We start from the raw sequence: 15,064 nt of genomic DNA on the forward strand, positions 1-15,064 counted from the left end.
CTCATAACAGAATATCTAAAAATTTCTTTGTATCTTTGCAACTCTGACTCAGGAACCAGCTCACTTTGGTGGCATAAGGGCTTCCCATCTGGACTCTGAAACTCCCTCTGAGGGATATTTCCACCCATATATATGAGTTATTTTTCTTCTCTATTGTACTCACATTAAACATTGAACTTCCTTGGATTCAGCCAAGATAAATATCCCAAATTCATATTGTCTTTTAGGGGATGGCTTTTTTAAAAACCAAAATAGGATATTAATCCTGCATGTTTTTTCCAGAGGTACAGAGGCTGGTTTGCACAGATGAGTAACTCTTCACATGCCTCATTGACAATGATATAGATAATCTGGATTCAAATGATCAGGTTTTGAAGGCATTAGCCAGTCTTTGAACCATTTTTTAAAAATGGAGATTTGCCATAGTCTAGCCCCAAGAAACAGAATTGGTGGAGGGAGAACACAATCAGAAGAGAATGTCAAAACTTTACCCCTTCCCTTGGATTCTGTAAATTCCATAAACCCAAAATCCAGAGTGTCAAACAGGAAGATGAGCCTAGAAGTATGAAAATGAGATCATGCTTCAAGAATTAAGGATGCGTTTCCCAGAAAAGGAGCGTGATGAAAAGCAGTTTCCTTCCTCTTTTCTAATCTTGACTCCAGAACCCCAAACAGAAACTCTTCAATGTCTTGTGCGTTACAGATTTCACTGTTCCTGTCAGATTGGAGATGTGGCTCATGATAGCTCTGATCCTTGGGGGTAAGTTGGGTTTAGAAGGGGGTATCTAGAAGGCTCTGGCTGTGGGAACTCAGGACTTTTTGTCTTCCTTTGGTATCCCAGGCTAGAACTCATGAGTATGGAGACAACTGTTTCTGGGCTTCCATGGTTTACTTGTGTCTATTGTATCAAAAAACTGGGAAGGGAAACTCTGAGGTAACAATAAGCCTGGAAGCAGAGTCTCAAAATAAAGCCCCACCAATAACCATCTGTAGGCTGTTCATTATCACCAGTACCCCATTTGGGAAAAGTGGGTAAAGAGAAACTCAAGAGACCTAAATTGGTCCCTCGGAGTCTGCATTAATCCTGTCTCCTCAGTTCTCCCTTCCTTGTCATCTCCCACTGACCAACTGATGTCTCTGTTCTTTGTCTCTTACAGCTCCAGTTGCTGAGCAAGTGGGTGAGTAACTTAACTTCCTTTTCTGTCACAGAATGGGTCCCCTTATTCTAAAGAAGAGAGTAGAGGGAGAGGACAGAAAGGAGAAAGATTGGTAAATGATGTAAAAGTCCCTATATTCAGAGTATGATTGTGACCAAATCCTGGTTTTTAAGGTTTCTCTGTAAAATCTTCTAAATGCACCCTGATCTCTTGATTAAATGTCTAAAAAATGTTTATATAATAACAAGAAAGGACCAAACTTGCAAAAGCATAGATGTAGCTCTGCTTGCTTTCCAATAACCCCCACACCATTCCCCTTTAGACAAAAACTATTTGTTCTTCTCAGAGAGAACCAAACAGGTACTGAAGGTTTCAAAGTATAGAGTTTGAACCTAGATTTCCAACATAGATGCTAATTAAAGTCTGAGGTTAGCCTTCAGAGACAGAACAGTACAGAAGATAGGAGAATCAGCTCCAGTCAGTTTGCCCTAGTTTAAAACTATGCTTCGTGCTTACCAACGAGACCTAAATTCGTCAATTACTTCTCAGGAACCCCAAATCTCCAATAGCGAGATGCAGCTTTAATAACATGAATAGAACTCTCTGCTGCAGAATCTGGATACTCTTAATGGTTAGCTTTTATAGTTTTCTACTTGCCTATTTTTCAATCTGAGTATTGATACTGGATGGTTTTTTTTTTTTTTTTCATTGTGCTAGCCACATCTTGCCAGTTGCTCAGATTTCCCTTTCATTCCACTTGATCTTCTTCTTTTCTTTTAATCCCCAAGCAGACCCCACAAAGGCAGTGATCACCTTGAAGCCTCCATGGGTCAGTGTATTCCAAGAAGAAAATGTAACCTTATTGTGTGAGGGGCCCCACCTGCCTGGGGACACCGCTACACAGTGGTTTCTCAACGGCACAGCCATCAAGACCCTGGCCCCCAGATACAGTATTAATGGTGCTACATTCGATGACAGTGGTGAATACAAGTGCCAGACAGGCCTCTCAATGCCAAGTGACCCAGTACAGCTAGAAGTCCACAGTGGTAAGTATGGCATGGTACAGGAGGGCTAGAAATCACAAGATCTTCATTGGTGTTTTCTCCTTCCTGGATGGCATGTATGTGTGTGTACCAATTCATCTGAGTATGCATCTCAGCTCTATGTGTCTACCAGGTAAAAGTCAAGATACTCAAAACATAACATTAGGGTTCTTAAATTGTACCCCAACAATACCTCAACTAGGGCAGCTCTTAGGGTCTAAGTTTTAATCTAGATACCCTACTAAGACTTTATTTTTCAAAATTATCTTGTTCTGTTGAAAAAAGTTATGCCTGCACACATAGTAAATAGTACTCAGGGAAATGAACAATCACATTTCCTTCCCACCCAAACCCCAAGTCCTGCAGTCATCTTCCACAAAAACGAAACTGTTAATATATATAAACTCCCAAGTCTTGCAGTTACCTTCCACAAAAATGAAACTGTTAGTATATATACATTTGTTTTTAAAAGTGATTGATTAGAATACTCCATATACTATCTTCCACCTTACTTTTATCACTTAAAATACTTTGGCTGTCTGTTTATATCAATAGAAATCTACTTCCAACTTTTATAATTAACTTAACCATTATATTAGTGAACTTCTACTGTGTTTCCATTCTTTTGCTTTTACAATCAGTGCCTGCAGTAAACATCTTTATACACATAGTCTGGGGCACACTTTACAGTATATGGGTAATATAATATTCTGGACATGAAATTACTGTGAGACTTTGAGAATTAAAAACTTTGGTGAATAGAAGCAGAGAAAACAATCTCCATACACTTAAATCTGTAAGAGGTTCCTATTTATCAAGAAATGGAGACTGTAGTATTTTTTAGGGCAAAATGTTTCATTATTCAGGAAATAATTATTCAATTGGGTGATTCAGTTATTCAAAAGCAATGTTAAAACTTCTTTGTAATTATTAATCAAAAGTTAACTCATACTGGAGGCAGAATTAGATTTATGTAGACAAGGGTGCTTTTGGAGGAAATGTGCTTCAGCCAAGGAAATGTTGAGAATGTCAGAGCAAATGCTAGGTGTTCCTTATGTGTCTCTTAAGACTCAGTTCCTATGCGAGAGAGGTAAGGGAAGCTGACAGAACTGTTTTAACATGAGATTTTGTATAATTCAAGCAGAAGCAGCAACATTTTGTAGTTCAAATAACAAAAGATGAGCTAGGGCTGGGAAGGGGCCATTTTCTTTGCTTCTGCACAGACTCTTGAACTTCAAGCACTGATGACTTACTGACAAAAATATCTTTTACATTATTTGTTACTGTGTACTATATATCTTTTACATTATATTTTGGGCTTCCCTGATAGCTCAGTTGGTAAAGAATCTGCCCGCAATGCAGGAGACCTGGGTTCCATCCCTGGGTTGGGAAGATCCCCTGTAGAAGGGAAAGGCTACCCACTCCAGTACTCTAGCCTGGAGAATTCCATGGACTGTAGAGTCCATGGGGTCACAAAGAGTCAGACACAACTGAGTGACTTTACATATATTATATACATTATATTTTAATGTAAAACTTTTATTGAAGTATATCATGCGTGCTTGCAACCTAAGTCGCTTCAGTCATGTCCAACTCTTTGTGACCCTATTGATCATAGCCAGAACATTTCTAGAATCACTTGTCACTACCCTCAACACTGACTTCTAATACTGCGTATGTGCTCAGTTGCTCAGTCCAACATTTTTATACATGTCTTTTACTGTTGTTTTAGTTGCTAAGTTGTGTCTGATTCATGTGATTCTTCGTATATTCTGGATATATTAGGTAGCATTTTGGTAAAAATTTGTGTCAAATCTGGTATCAGTTCCTTGATGTGTGTTGAAAATTGCTTTGTGGCCTACTATGTGCTCATTCTTTAATCACGGTTGCATGTGTCTTTGCACAGGATGTGAATTTTCTTTTTTTAAGGTACATCATTCTATAAATCCTGAAATCAAGTCTATTAATTGTATCATTCAAATATTTGTATCTTTATTAGTAGTTTTGACAGTTTCTGATGGAAGCATGTTAAAATTTCCCACTGTGTGTGTGGATGCAGAAAGCAAAGGTGTCTTTGTGTTTGGGCAGTGCAGTCTTCGAGCACCTTTTGGCTGGGAATAAAAATACGGGAAGAAAGAATGTTCATTCTATTTAGAAACTCTATGGCAGCATCCTGGACTGTAAAAACCATACACCATATATCATGGAATATCTGCCTTCCATTCTTAGCTATGTTCTGGAGGGAGGAAATGCACTATTAACTCTTTTCCTCTTTCATCCTTTAAGAACCTCATCCTCATTTAGCCAAGCCAACTGCCCCAAGGGAGATAAAATAAAGTAGGCCTTTTGGGGTATGTATGGAAATGAACATCAAAAGGGAGGGCCCAGTTGATTTGGAGTTTATTTTGACCAGCTATGTCACTGATCTGCACATATGTGAGTATTCCTATCAATTTAGAAGCATATATATATATATATACACATACACATACATACACACATGTACATATACTTGTTATTCTGTGTGTTTGTCTTAGTATGTGTGATACCATTAACCAATTAGTCAGGAGTTAGAATGTATTAGTTTTTTATTGCTGTGTAACAAATTGCCATAACTTTAGCAGCCTAAAACAACATACATTTATTATCTTTCCATGGGTCAGGAGTCTTGGCACAGCTTGGTTGGTGCTCTGCTGAGGCTGCAGTCAGGGTGCTGACTGGGCTATGTTCCTCGCGGCAGCTCTTCCGAACTCCCATGATCATTGGCAGGATTCAGTTTCTTGCGGTTGTAGAATGAGGTTCCCGCCATTTTACTGGCTGTCAGCTGGAGGCCAGTCTCATTTCCTGAAGACCCCCTTCTTTGTGGCCCTCACACAGGCCCTCTCACAACATGTCAGCTCACTTCTTCAAGGTTGGCAGGAGTTTCCTGCAGCCCAGTCAGCTAAGACAACCTCATATAATGTAACATCATCATAGGAGTGGCATTTCAGAAACTTTGCCCTATTCTGTTGACTGGAAATAAGTCATAGGTTCCAGCCACATGCAGGAGTGTGACTCACTGGGGGCTGCTGGTAAAGATTACTTTTCTTCCTAGCAAAGCTAAAGATATTCGAGGAATAGAAGACAGACCTTAAATTCAACAGAGTTCTAAAGTTGGAAGGTTACAAAGTGAAAAAAGATAAACCCACAGGGTCCAGCTTTGGCTTTTTGTACCTCTGCCACCATATATACACATTTTGTGCCCGTATTTTCCAGATTGGCTACTACTCCAGGTCTCTAGCAGAGTCTTCTTAGAAGGGGACCCTCTGGTCTTGAGGTGTCATGCATGGAAGAATATGGAGGTGTACAAAATGCTTTTCTACAAAGATGGCACTTCCTTTTGGTTTTCTAATCGGGATTCTGAATTCACCATTCTGAAAACCAACTTGAGTCACAACGGCATCTATCACTGCTCGGGCGAGAGAAGGCGTCGCTACACATCAGCAGGAGTATCTATCACTATAAAAGGTACTATATCTAAATAGTCATGGAGCTATTAGTTATAAGAACCAGAAGAACCATCATAAATTGTCACTTCAATTTGCAAGTGAAGAAACTGAACTCCAGAGAGGTAAACTGCCTTATGAAGGCCACACAATGGTCAGTGGCTAGGTTGGGAGCAGAACTGAGGTCTTCTGGGTCCCTCTGTCCATTGCTCTTTCCAGTATACCACAGTGCCCCATCACTAATTCCAGGAGCTAACATCAAGGCCATGCCATAGTGAGAATCCACTTCACCCATTTTATTTTAGTTGCAAGGAATAGAGATGCACTCAAGGTAGGTAGGAAGATTATTAGGAAATAATTCAATGAAACTTCATAAAAGTTCCATAGTGAGGAAGACATTAGGATGTGGTTATACTTTCCATCTATCTCCCAGGGACCACGTGGCCTCTCTGGTTCCACTTCCCTTTGAACATCTGCTAATTAAGTGGTTCCCTCTGTCTTAGTTGGCATGTGGCTCTTGATATAACTCTTTCATGGCCTTTATCTTAGTAGTCGTAACCACTAGCAACTTCTGTGTGTCTGAAAAATAGTTCATTCCTATGGGAAAAAAATTATTGTCCCAGATTATCTCTTTCTGTCTTTTTGACTGCATCGCACAACTTGAGAGATCTTACTTCCCTGACTGGGATCAAACCCTGCCCCCACTGCAGTGGAAGCACTGAGTCTGAACCACTGGATCTCCAGGGATTCCCCTCCAGATTATCTTTTGAGTCAGAAACACAAGTAATTAGTCACTGAACGGGCTGGGGGCTGGGGTGTCAGTGTCCACTCCCGGTTAAACATTACCAGAGGGTCCTATAATAAATGACACGGCTATTCAGTGAAGCATGAACTACGTAGAGGTATTCTCCTCAGAAAAATATGGTCAAGCTGGTAACTGCAAGTATGTCTATGAGGAAATCCTAAGAATACCTCTCTGCTGGAAGTGGGGAAACTCTGTCTTATAGATGTATTCTCTAGGGGCAGGTTTCCCAAAAGGGGTGGGAGTATATCTTCTGTTAACAAACAAACAAAAGAACCTCGACACTGATGCAGGCCACCCTATCCCTATCAACTTTTTCTTCAGAGCTATTTCCAGCCCCAGTGCTGAGAACATCCTTCTCATCCCCTCACCAAGAGGGGAATCTGGTCAACCTGAGCTGTGAAACAAAGTTGCCCTCAGAGAAGCCTGGTCTGCAGCTTTACTTCTCCTTCTATGTGGGAAACAAGACCCTAATGAGCAGGACCACATCCTCTGAATACCAGACATTCATTGCTAAAACAGAAGACCCTGGGCTATACTGGTGTGAAGCTGCCACAGAAGATGGAAATCTTATCAAGCGCAGCCCCGAGCTGGAGCTTCCAGTGCTTGGTGAGCGGGAACGAGGGGAACTGCCTGATACACAAGGAGACATACCCTTCCCTCCTCTGGGACTGAGATCTCAGGACACTTTTTTCACAGCCCACCCAGGAAAAAACCATGAACAGGTTTTGCACTCTTGATTCAAAACTTCACTGTTCTCCTCATAAACTTCCTTAAATTTCCTTTCCTTTCTCTTTCTTCTCTTTCCTTCCTCCATTTATTTCCTCCCTTCTTTTCCTTTCTCTGTATTCTCTCCTGCCTTCTCTCTCTCCCTCCTTTCTTCCCTCCCTCTTTCACCAATCATCTAATAAAAAATATATTTAATTCTTCCTATCTATTTTATAGTATGGGGATATAAAGACACTGGGGTACAGTTTTTTACTTCAGAGAGCTCACATGGTAGATTGGTGAGACGGGGGTTTTGTGGATTGCACATGAATACCTGCCTGCCCAACTGTCTACGTATGGTTGAGGTAGAGGGAATATGAGCTCCAGAACAAAGACTCTTTAGGGGAAAATGTTTATCTTCATATTAAATTCTAATCTTTAAATGGCACAGATAGCAGTTGTTGCTGAAACTAGGAAGTAAGTGCGCTGGCAAGGCCCTGGCAGCTAGGCTCTTTCAAGGAGCAGCCCCCTGTCCAAAACCACAGAGCCCAGCTCGAGCTACCACCAGCTCCTTCCTGCCCGCCAAAGCCCCAGCGTCTCCCTCAGGCACAGATATAGCAAGTCTCAGCCAACCTTCTCTTCCAAACATAACTCAGCCAGATCCCTCTGGTTTCTTAATAGCATTTATCCTCTGTTGTTTTCTGTTACAGGCCTCCAGTCAACAACCCCTATCTGGTTTCATTTTCTTTTCTATCTGGCAGTGGGGATAATGTTTTTGGTGGACAGTGCTTTATGTATTGTAATACATAAGGAACTACAAAGAAAGAAAATGTGGAATTTAGAAATCTATTTGGACTCTCTGGACTCTGGTCATGGGAAGAAGGTACCTCCTACCTTCAAAAACATAGACAATTAAAACAAAGTGGAAATGTCAGAAACAAGAACAACTGCGAGAAAGGACACACGAGGAGAAGCCTTGAGAGGGTGGACTGCGGCAGTCATGCCGTGGGTGCCCGCAGGTCCAGAGGCCCCTTCCCCTCTTCTCTGTGTAAGCACGGGGCACAAACACCCAAACGCTGACACATGAGAACTGCGACTCCCATGGCACCTAACTCTTCAATACAGCAAATAAATGAGGTTGACTTCAGTGGAAATAAAGTGGAAAACTTGGTAACAAGGATGATTTGAAGTGAGACTTACTCTAAAGAAAAAGTTTTTTGAAAGTTGGAAGTCAAGTCTAACCTGATTATCCTATTAAAATAATAAATTATTGTTATCAAATTATTATTTACGAGCAAGAATTTGTTTACAGAGACAGGGTGGAAAAGTAAGTATGTATGTATGTAAGAGATTAAAATAAAGAAAGAGAGGGGAAGGATATGAGGGAGACAAGAGGAAACAGTATAAACAAAAAAGGAAGAACTATATCCTACAAATGAATCTGGGTGACTAAGAATGAGAGAGTTCATACTTCTTGGGGTCTGGGTGGTCCCTTGATGACTTTTCTGTATTGCATATACCTCAACGAGATACAAGGAAGTAACTCACGATGAAAAATGGGTGTATCACTTTTGCCCTTTCCTTTGAGGTTTTCTCATAACCTTTCTGTGATCAGAGACTTGGCGACTTGAAGCAGATGGAAGAGCACCATAGCCCCCCTGCTTCCTTAGTCTGTGGACAATGAGAATGTCCTTCTCCCCTTCATGTTAAGAAAAAAGGTACAGTAATTGTCATCTCAACAGAAATACTTTAACTCCAACAGTTGTATTAAAAGAAATGGTCATAGATCATCATAGGAGCCTTATTGATTACCCATATTTGGTCTTATGGACTGTGGAAACAGAAATTAGAATGCAGGGAATTAGTTCCATAGGAAAGAGGGCCAAAGACCCTGTCTGGAGAGACTGTCTGTAGAAGACTCTAGCCTGAGGAATTGGGAATTGAAGCAGGAAGTGACAGTCACACTCAAGAGGAGACAGTTACATTCTACCCTCACTAGGTGGATGGAATTTCAGGAATAGGGCTCCCTGGGGACGGAAAATTGGAGGCAGACATGGATACAGACCTGGCGGAAACTGTAATGAAGCCAATCATGGTTAACATATCTGGAAGTACTTCCTTTTTCCCCATGCTTTTCTTTTGTGCTTCCTATCCAGAGTTCCCCATGCTTGTATCTTTGCCACAGTATTTTCTCACATATACTTTAGTATACTTAAAAAATGGATCTGATTCAGTTAGTTTCTTGACTGAACAATCTGTACCTCCATGTACCCTCATTTCTAGTGTATAGCTGGAAACAGGCTCTTGGGATCCCCAAATGGAGGCACACCTGCCTGGTCCGCAAGCCTTGGTGCTGGGTCTGGTCGAGGTCTGATGCCACCTCCCTCTTTCTCCAGGTGGGTGTACAGCCCTATAGTTTCTCTACAGGGGTTGAGTGCCATCTCCCTAGCACTTGCCCTGTCTCTCTAAGGGCTCACTCCTCTTTATTTTTATTCCATCCAGTGTGGAAACACACAGAAATCACTGGCTCCTACTGGAGAGAGAGGCCCAAAGGACCCAGATCCCTTCTTTGTTCACCATCCTCCACCCTTGCTTAAAGCCTTAGTATGGGGGGACGAGGCAACCATGGGAAGGAAAGTGAAAGATTCTCTAGGTCTGCTCTAGAGACAAATCAACAGGCACCCACAGGGAAACTTGACCTCATGGTCTCATATTTTGAATCACTAAATCCAATTTGTTTCAGACATAAAGAGAAATGCACTCATCAACTTGAATCTTCACACCAGTTTTCAGTTTGCAGGGAGAGGCACAGCTGAAAAAAGTCACGAGATGGTTGCTGACTCCAGTCTCTGGAGCATGCCTGATCACTGGAAAGGAGCCATTCTGCTTCCTGTGGTTTGTGCGCCACCATGCCCCTCTGTCTCATGCCCCTCTGTACACGCGAGACGTTTCCTGCAGGCAGTTCTCCAAAATGCCTCTGATTCTTAAAGGCTCCTCTGCTGTGGGAATTAGCATGCAGGAACACCCAGAAGTGCTTTTGTAAAAGCTGTCATTAGCTTTTACTTACTGGAGGATATAGGAAGTATGTTTTATCAATTTCCTTCAGAAAGTGTATTGAAAACTAAGTTTAGGCTCCAGATCATGTGCAACAAATTCATTGGCCACCATCTTGTCAACTAATAATAACTTAATGCATGGATACATATTCAAGATTTATAATCAGATGTATCTTGGTAAACAAACCTAAGTGGTCTTTTAGCACCTATAAGAAGAAAAATTCTAGTAATTTTACTTAAATCTTTCAGAACTTAATATCATCAGGACAAATCAAAGTTTTACAGGTTTTTAACCCAATGCTTTTTTCAGAATAGCTAAGACTATTTATTGAATATTTAGTATCACATTATCTATTTGTAATAATTTTTTTTGTTTTTGAATATATACTCAAATCCAAAATGTACAAAAATCTCTTCCCATCTCAGACTCGAAGCCCTTTGTCTTAGTCTGTTTGTGCTATTATAAAAGAATACCATAGGCTGGGTCACGTGTAGACAGCAGAATTTATTTTTCATAGATCAGGAGGCTGGGAAATCCAAGATCAAGGTGCTTACAGATGGATGGTCGACACTGAAATCAGATTGATTATATTCTTTGCAGCCAAAGATGGAGAAGCTCTACACAGTCAACAAAAACAAGACCGGGAGCTGACTGTGGCTTGGATCATGAATTCCTTACTGCTAAATTTAGACTGAAATTGAAGAAAGTGGAGAAAACCAATAGACCACTCAGTATGACATAAATCAAATCCCTTACGATTATACAGTGGAAGTGAGAAATAGATTAAAGGGACTAGACGTGATAGACTGCATGATAAACTATGGATGGAGGTTCATAACACTGAACAAGGAGACAAGAATCAAGACCACCCCCAAGAAAAAGAAATGCAAAAAAGCAAAATGGCTGTCTGAGGAGGCCTTACAAATAGCTGTGAAAAGACAAAAAGTGAAAAGCACAGGAGAAAAGATATACCCATTTGAATGCAGAGTTCCAAAGAATAGCAAGGAGAGATAAGAAAGCCTTCCTCAGTGATCAATGCAAAGAAGTAGAGGAAAACAATAGAATGGGAAAGACTAGAGATTTCTTCAAGAAAATTAGAGATACCAAAGGAACATTTCATGCAAGGATGGGCTCAATAAAGGACAGAAATGGTAGGGACCTAACAGAAACTGTGGTGTTGAAGAAGACTCTTGAGAGTCCCTTGGACTGCAAGGAGATCCAACCAGTCCATTCTGAAGGAGATCAGCCCTGGGTGCTCTTTGGAAGGAATGATGCCAAAGCTGAAACTCCAGTACTTTGGCCACCTCATGCAAAGAGTTGACTCACTGGAAAAGACTCTGATGCTGGGAGGGATTGGGGGCAGGAGGAAAAGGGGACGACAGAGGATAAGATGGCTGGATGGCATCACCGACTCCATGGACGTAAGTTTGAGTGAACTCAGGGAGTTGGTGATGGACAGGGAGGCCTGGCATGCTGCGATTCATGGGGTCGCAGAGTTGGACACGACTAAGTAACTGAACTGAACTGAACAGAAGCAGAAGATATTAAGAAGAGGTGGCAAGAATACAGATCTGTACAAAAAAGATCTTCACGACCCAGATAATCACTATGGTGTGATCACTCACCTAGAGCCAGACATCCTGGAATGTGAAGTCAAGTAGGCCTTAGAAAGCATCACTACGAACAAAGCTAGTGGAGGTGATGGAATTCCAGTTGAGCTATCTCAAATCCTGAAAGATGATGCTGTGAAAGTGCTGCACTCAATATGCCAGCAAATTTGGAAAATTCAGCAGTGGCCACAGGACTGGAAAAGGTCAGTTTTCATTCCAATTCCAAAGAAAGGCAATGCCAAAGAATGCTCAAACTACGGCACAACTGCACTCATCTCACACGCTAGTAAAGTAATGCTCAAAATTCTCCAAGCCAGGCTTCAGCAGTATGTGAACTGTGAACTTTCAGATGTTCAAACTGATTTTAGAAAAGGCAAATGAACCAGAGATCAAATTGCCAACATCTGCTGGATCATCGAAAAAGCAAGAGAGTTCCAGAAAAACATCTATTTCTGCTTTATTGACTATGCCAAAGCCTTTCACTGTGTGGATCGCAATAAACTATGGAAAATTCTGAAAGATATGAAAATACCAGACCACCTGACCTGCCTCTTGAGAAACCTGTACGCAGGTCAGGAAGCAACAGTCAGAACTGGACATGGAACAACAGACTGGTTCCAAATAGGAAAAGGAATACGTCAAGGCTATATAGTGTCACACTGCTTATTTAACTTATAGGCAGAGTACATCATGAGAAACGCTGGGCTGGAGGAAGCACAAGCTGGAATCAAGATTTCCGGGAGAAATATTAATAACCTCAGATATGCAGATGCCACCACCCTTACGGCAGAAAGTGAAGAAGAACTAAAGAGCCTCTGATGAAGGTGAAAGAGGAGAGTGAAAAACTTGGCTTAAAGCTCGACATTCAGAAAACTAAGATCATGGCATCTGGTCCCATCACTTCATGGCAGATGGGGAAACAGAGGCAGACCTTTTTTGGGGGGCTCCAAAATCACTGCAGATGGTGACGGCAACCATGAAATTAAAAGGTGCTTACTCCTTGGAAGAAAAGTTATGACCAACCTAGATAGCATATTCAAAAGCAGAGACATTACTTTGCCAACAAAGGTCCGTCTAGTCAAGGCTATGGTTTATCAAGTAGTCATGTATGGATGTAAGAGTTGGACTATAAAGAAAGCTGAGCGCCGATGAATTGATACTTTTGAACTGTGGTGTTGGAGAAGACTCTTGAGAGTCCCCTGGACAGCAAGGAGATCCAACCAGTCCATCCTAAAGGAGATCAGTCCTGGGTGTTCACTGGAAGGACTAATGTTGAAGCTGAAACTCCAATACTTTGGCCACCTGATGTGAAGAGCTGACTCATTTCAAAAGACCCTGATGCTGGGAAAGATTGAGGGCAGGAGGAGAAGGGGACGACAGAGGATGAGATGGTTGGATGGCATCATCAACTGGATGGACATGGGTTTGCGTGGACTCTGGGAGTTGGTGATGGACAGGGAGGCCTGGCATGCTGTGGTTCATGGGGTCGAAAAGAGTCAGACACGACTGAATGACTGCACTGAACTGAACTGAAGAGCCCAAATCCTGATCTATAGATGACTATCTTCTTTCTGTGTCCTCATATGCAGAGGGGTGAGGGAGCTGTCTGGGGTCTCTTTCCTAAGGGCACTAATAACCACCCATGAGGGCTCCACCATCATGACCCAATCACCCCTCACCCCTGGCCTAATACCATCGGCCTAACACCCCTAATACCACCCATGGCCTAATACCATGGCCTAACACCCCTCACCTCCTAATACCATGCATCATGTTGGGAATTAGATTTCAACATATGAATTTGGGAAGAAACATGAACACTCAGTCCATAGCACCTTCTAATGTCCTTTCCAAAGATAATTTCTATTGGTTGTTTTCTGTCATCTCAGAGATTTTCATGCTTTCATAGGCAAATGAAAGAAGGCATCCTTTCCTCTATCTCCCTTTGTAAGCAAATGTTGGCATAATATACACCTTTGCACCTGGCCTTTTTCAAATAACTTATTAGGAGCAGCACTTGCTCCAGAGCTCCTTGGAGGGTTCATCAAAGCCAACACTGCAATCTGATTTCCTCTTCTGCCCAATTTTATGTCCTCATTCTTCCTTTCATAAGGGTTCATCCCTAATAATCATCTTGTTGGTGGCTCAGATGGTAAAGCATCTGTCTACAATGTGGGAGACCCAGGTTTGATCCCTGGGTCGGGAAGATCCCCTGGAGAAGGAAATGGCACCCCACTCCAGTACTATTCCCTGGAAAATCCCATGGAAGGAGGAAGCCTGGTAGGCTACAGTCCATGGGGTTGCAAAGAGTTGGACACAACTGAGCAACTTCACTTTACTTTACCCCAAACACTGTCTCAGCCTCTGCTTCCAGAAAGTCCAACCTGAGCAGTTTGTAAGTCACTACAACAATTGTAAAGCCTCTGGAGTCTCATAAGATATTCAAATAACATGTTTAGGGACACACTTCTTGTAACAGAGAACAAAATATTAAAAATAATTGCACAAGACCTCCATTTTGGATAGGAGAATAAGCTTGATATTCCTGTGAATGTTCTTGGTTTAACACCTTCTCAAATGGAATTTTTTGAGCTGTCCTATGAAGCAAAAATGTCTCTCCCTCTAGCTGTAAGCAAGAGAATATTTTCATTTTTTTTTCTGATTATACTTTTATGAGTTACACAGGCTTGCATTTTAAAGTCAGGGTTTAGAATTTCACTAGTTAATATTAGATGCAAAATGCAAGCCTGGGGACTTCCCTGGTGGAGCAGTGGATAAGAATCCTCCTGCCAATGGAGGGGACATGGGTTCGATCCCTGGTCATGGATTCTACATGCTGCAGAGCAACTAAACCCCAGTGCCACGATTATTGAGCTTATGCTCTAGAGCCCAGGAGCCACAACTAATGAGCTAACGGGCTGCAACAACTGAAACCCGTGCACCTAAAGCCTGTGCCCTGCAACAAGAAAAGCCACCACAATGAGAAGCTTTCGCACGTATGGAAGAGTAGCCCCTACTCACCACAATTAGAGAAAGCCCTTGCAAAGCAACGAAGACCCAGTGCAGCCAAAAATAAATTAATTAAAAAGAAATGTAAGCCTACTAATTTTATTTGCAGAATCAACAAATGGCTCAATATGATTTTATTTAATACTGGTAAAACAAGCACTGTACAGCATTTCATTCTACAGTCACCACCACT

The 15,064-nt window shown here is 41.7% G+C and overlaps 2 protein-coding genes across 2 annotated transcripts in view; one reads left to right on the forward strand and one right to left on the reverse strand.

Annotated features, from left to right (window-relative positions):
* LOC101120207 (myomegalin) overlaps positions 1–15,064 on the reverse strand; it is a 66,805-nt gene that overhangs the window by 45,793 nt on the left and 5,948 nt on the right. The window lies entirely within an intron of this gene.
* FCGR1A (Fc gamma receptor Ia) lies at positions 717–8,372 on the forward strand. The gene is given in 6 exon segments (NM_001139452.1): positions 717–760; positions 1,158–1,178; positions 1,949–2,203; positions 5,456–5,707; positions 6,812–7,096; positions 7,906–8,372. Coding segments are annotated over 6 exon segments (1,050 nt in total). The 5' UTR covers positions 717–729; the 3' UTR covers positions 8,112–8,372.

Source organism: Ovis aries, chromosome 1 (assembly GCF_016772045.2).
Source record: "Ovis aries strain OAR_USU_Benz2616 breed Rambouillet chromosome 1, ARS-UI_Ramb_v3.0, whole genome shotgun sequence".
Taxonomy (NCBI): Eukaryota; Metazoa; Chordata; class Mammalia; order Artiodactyla; family Bovidae; genus Ovis; species Ovis aries.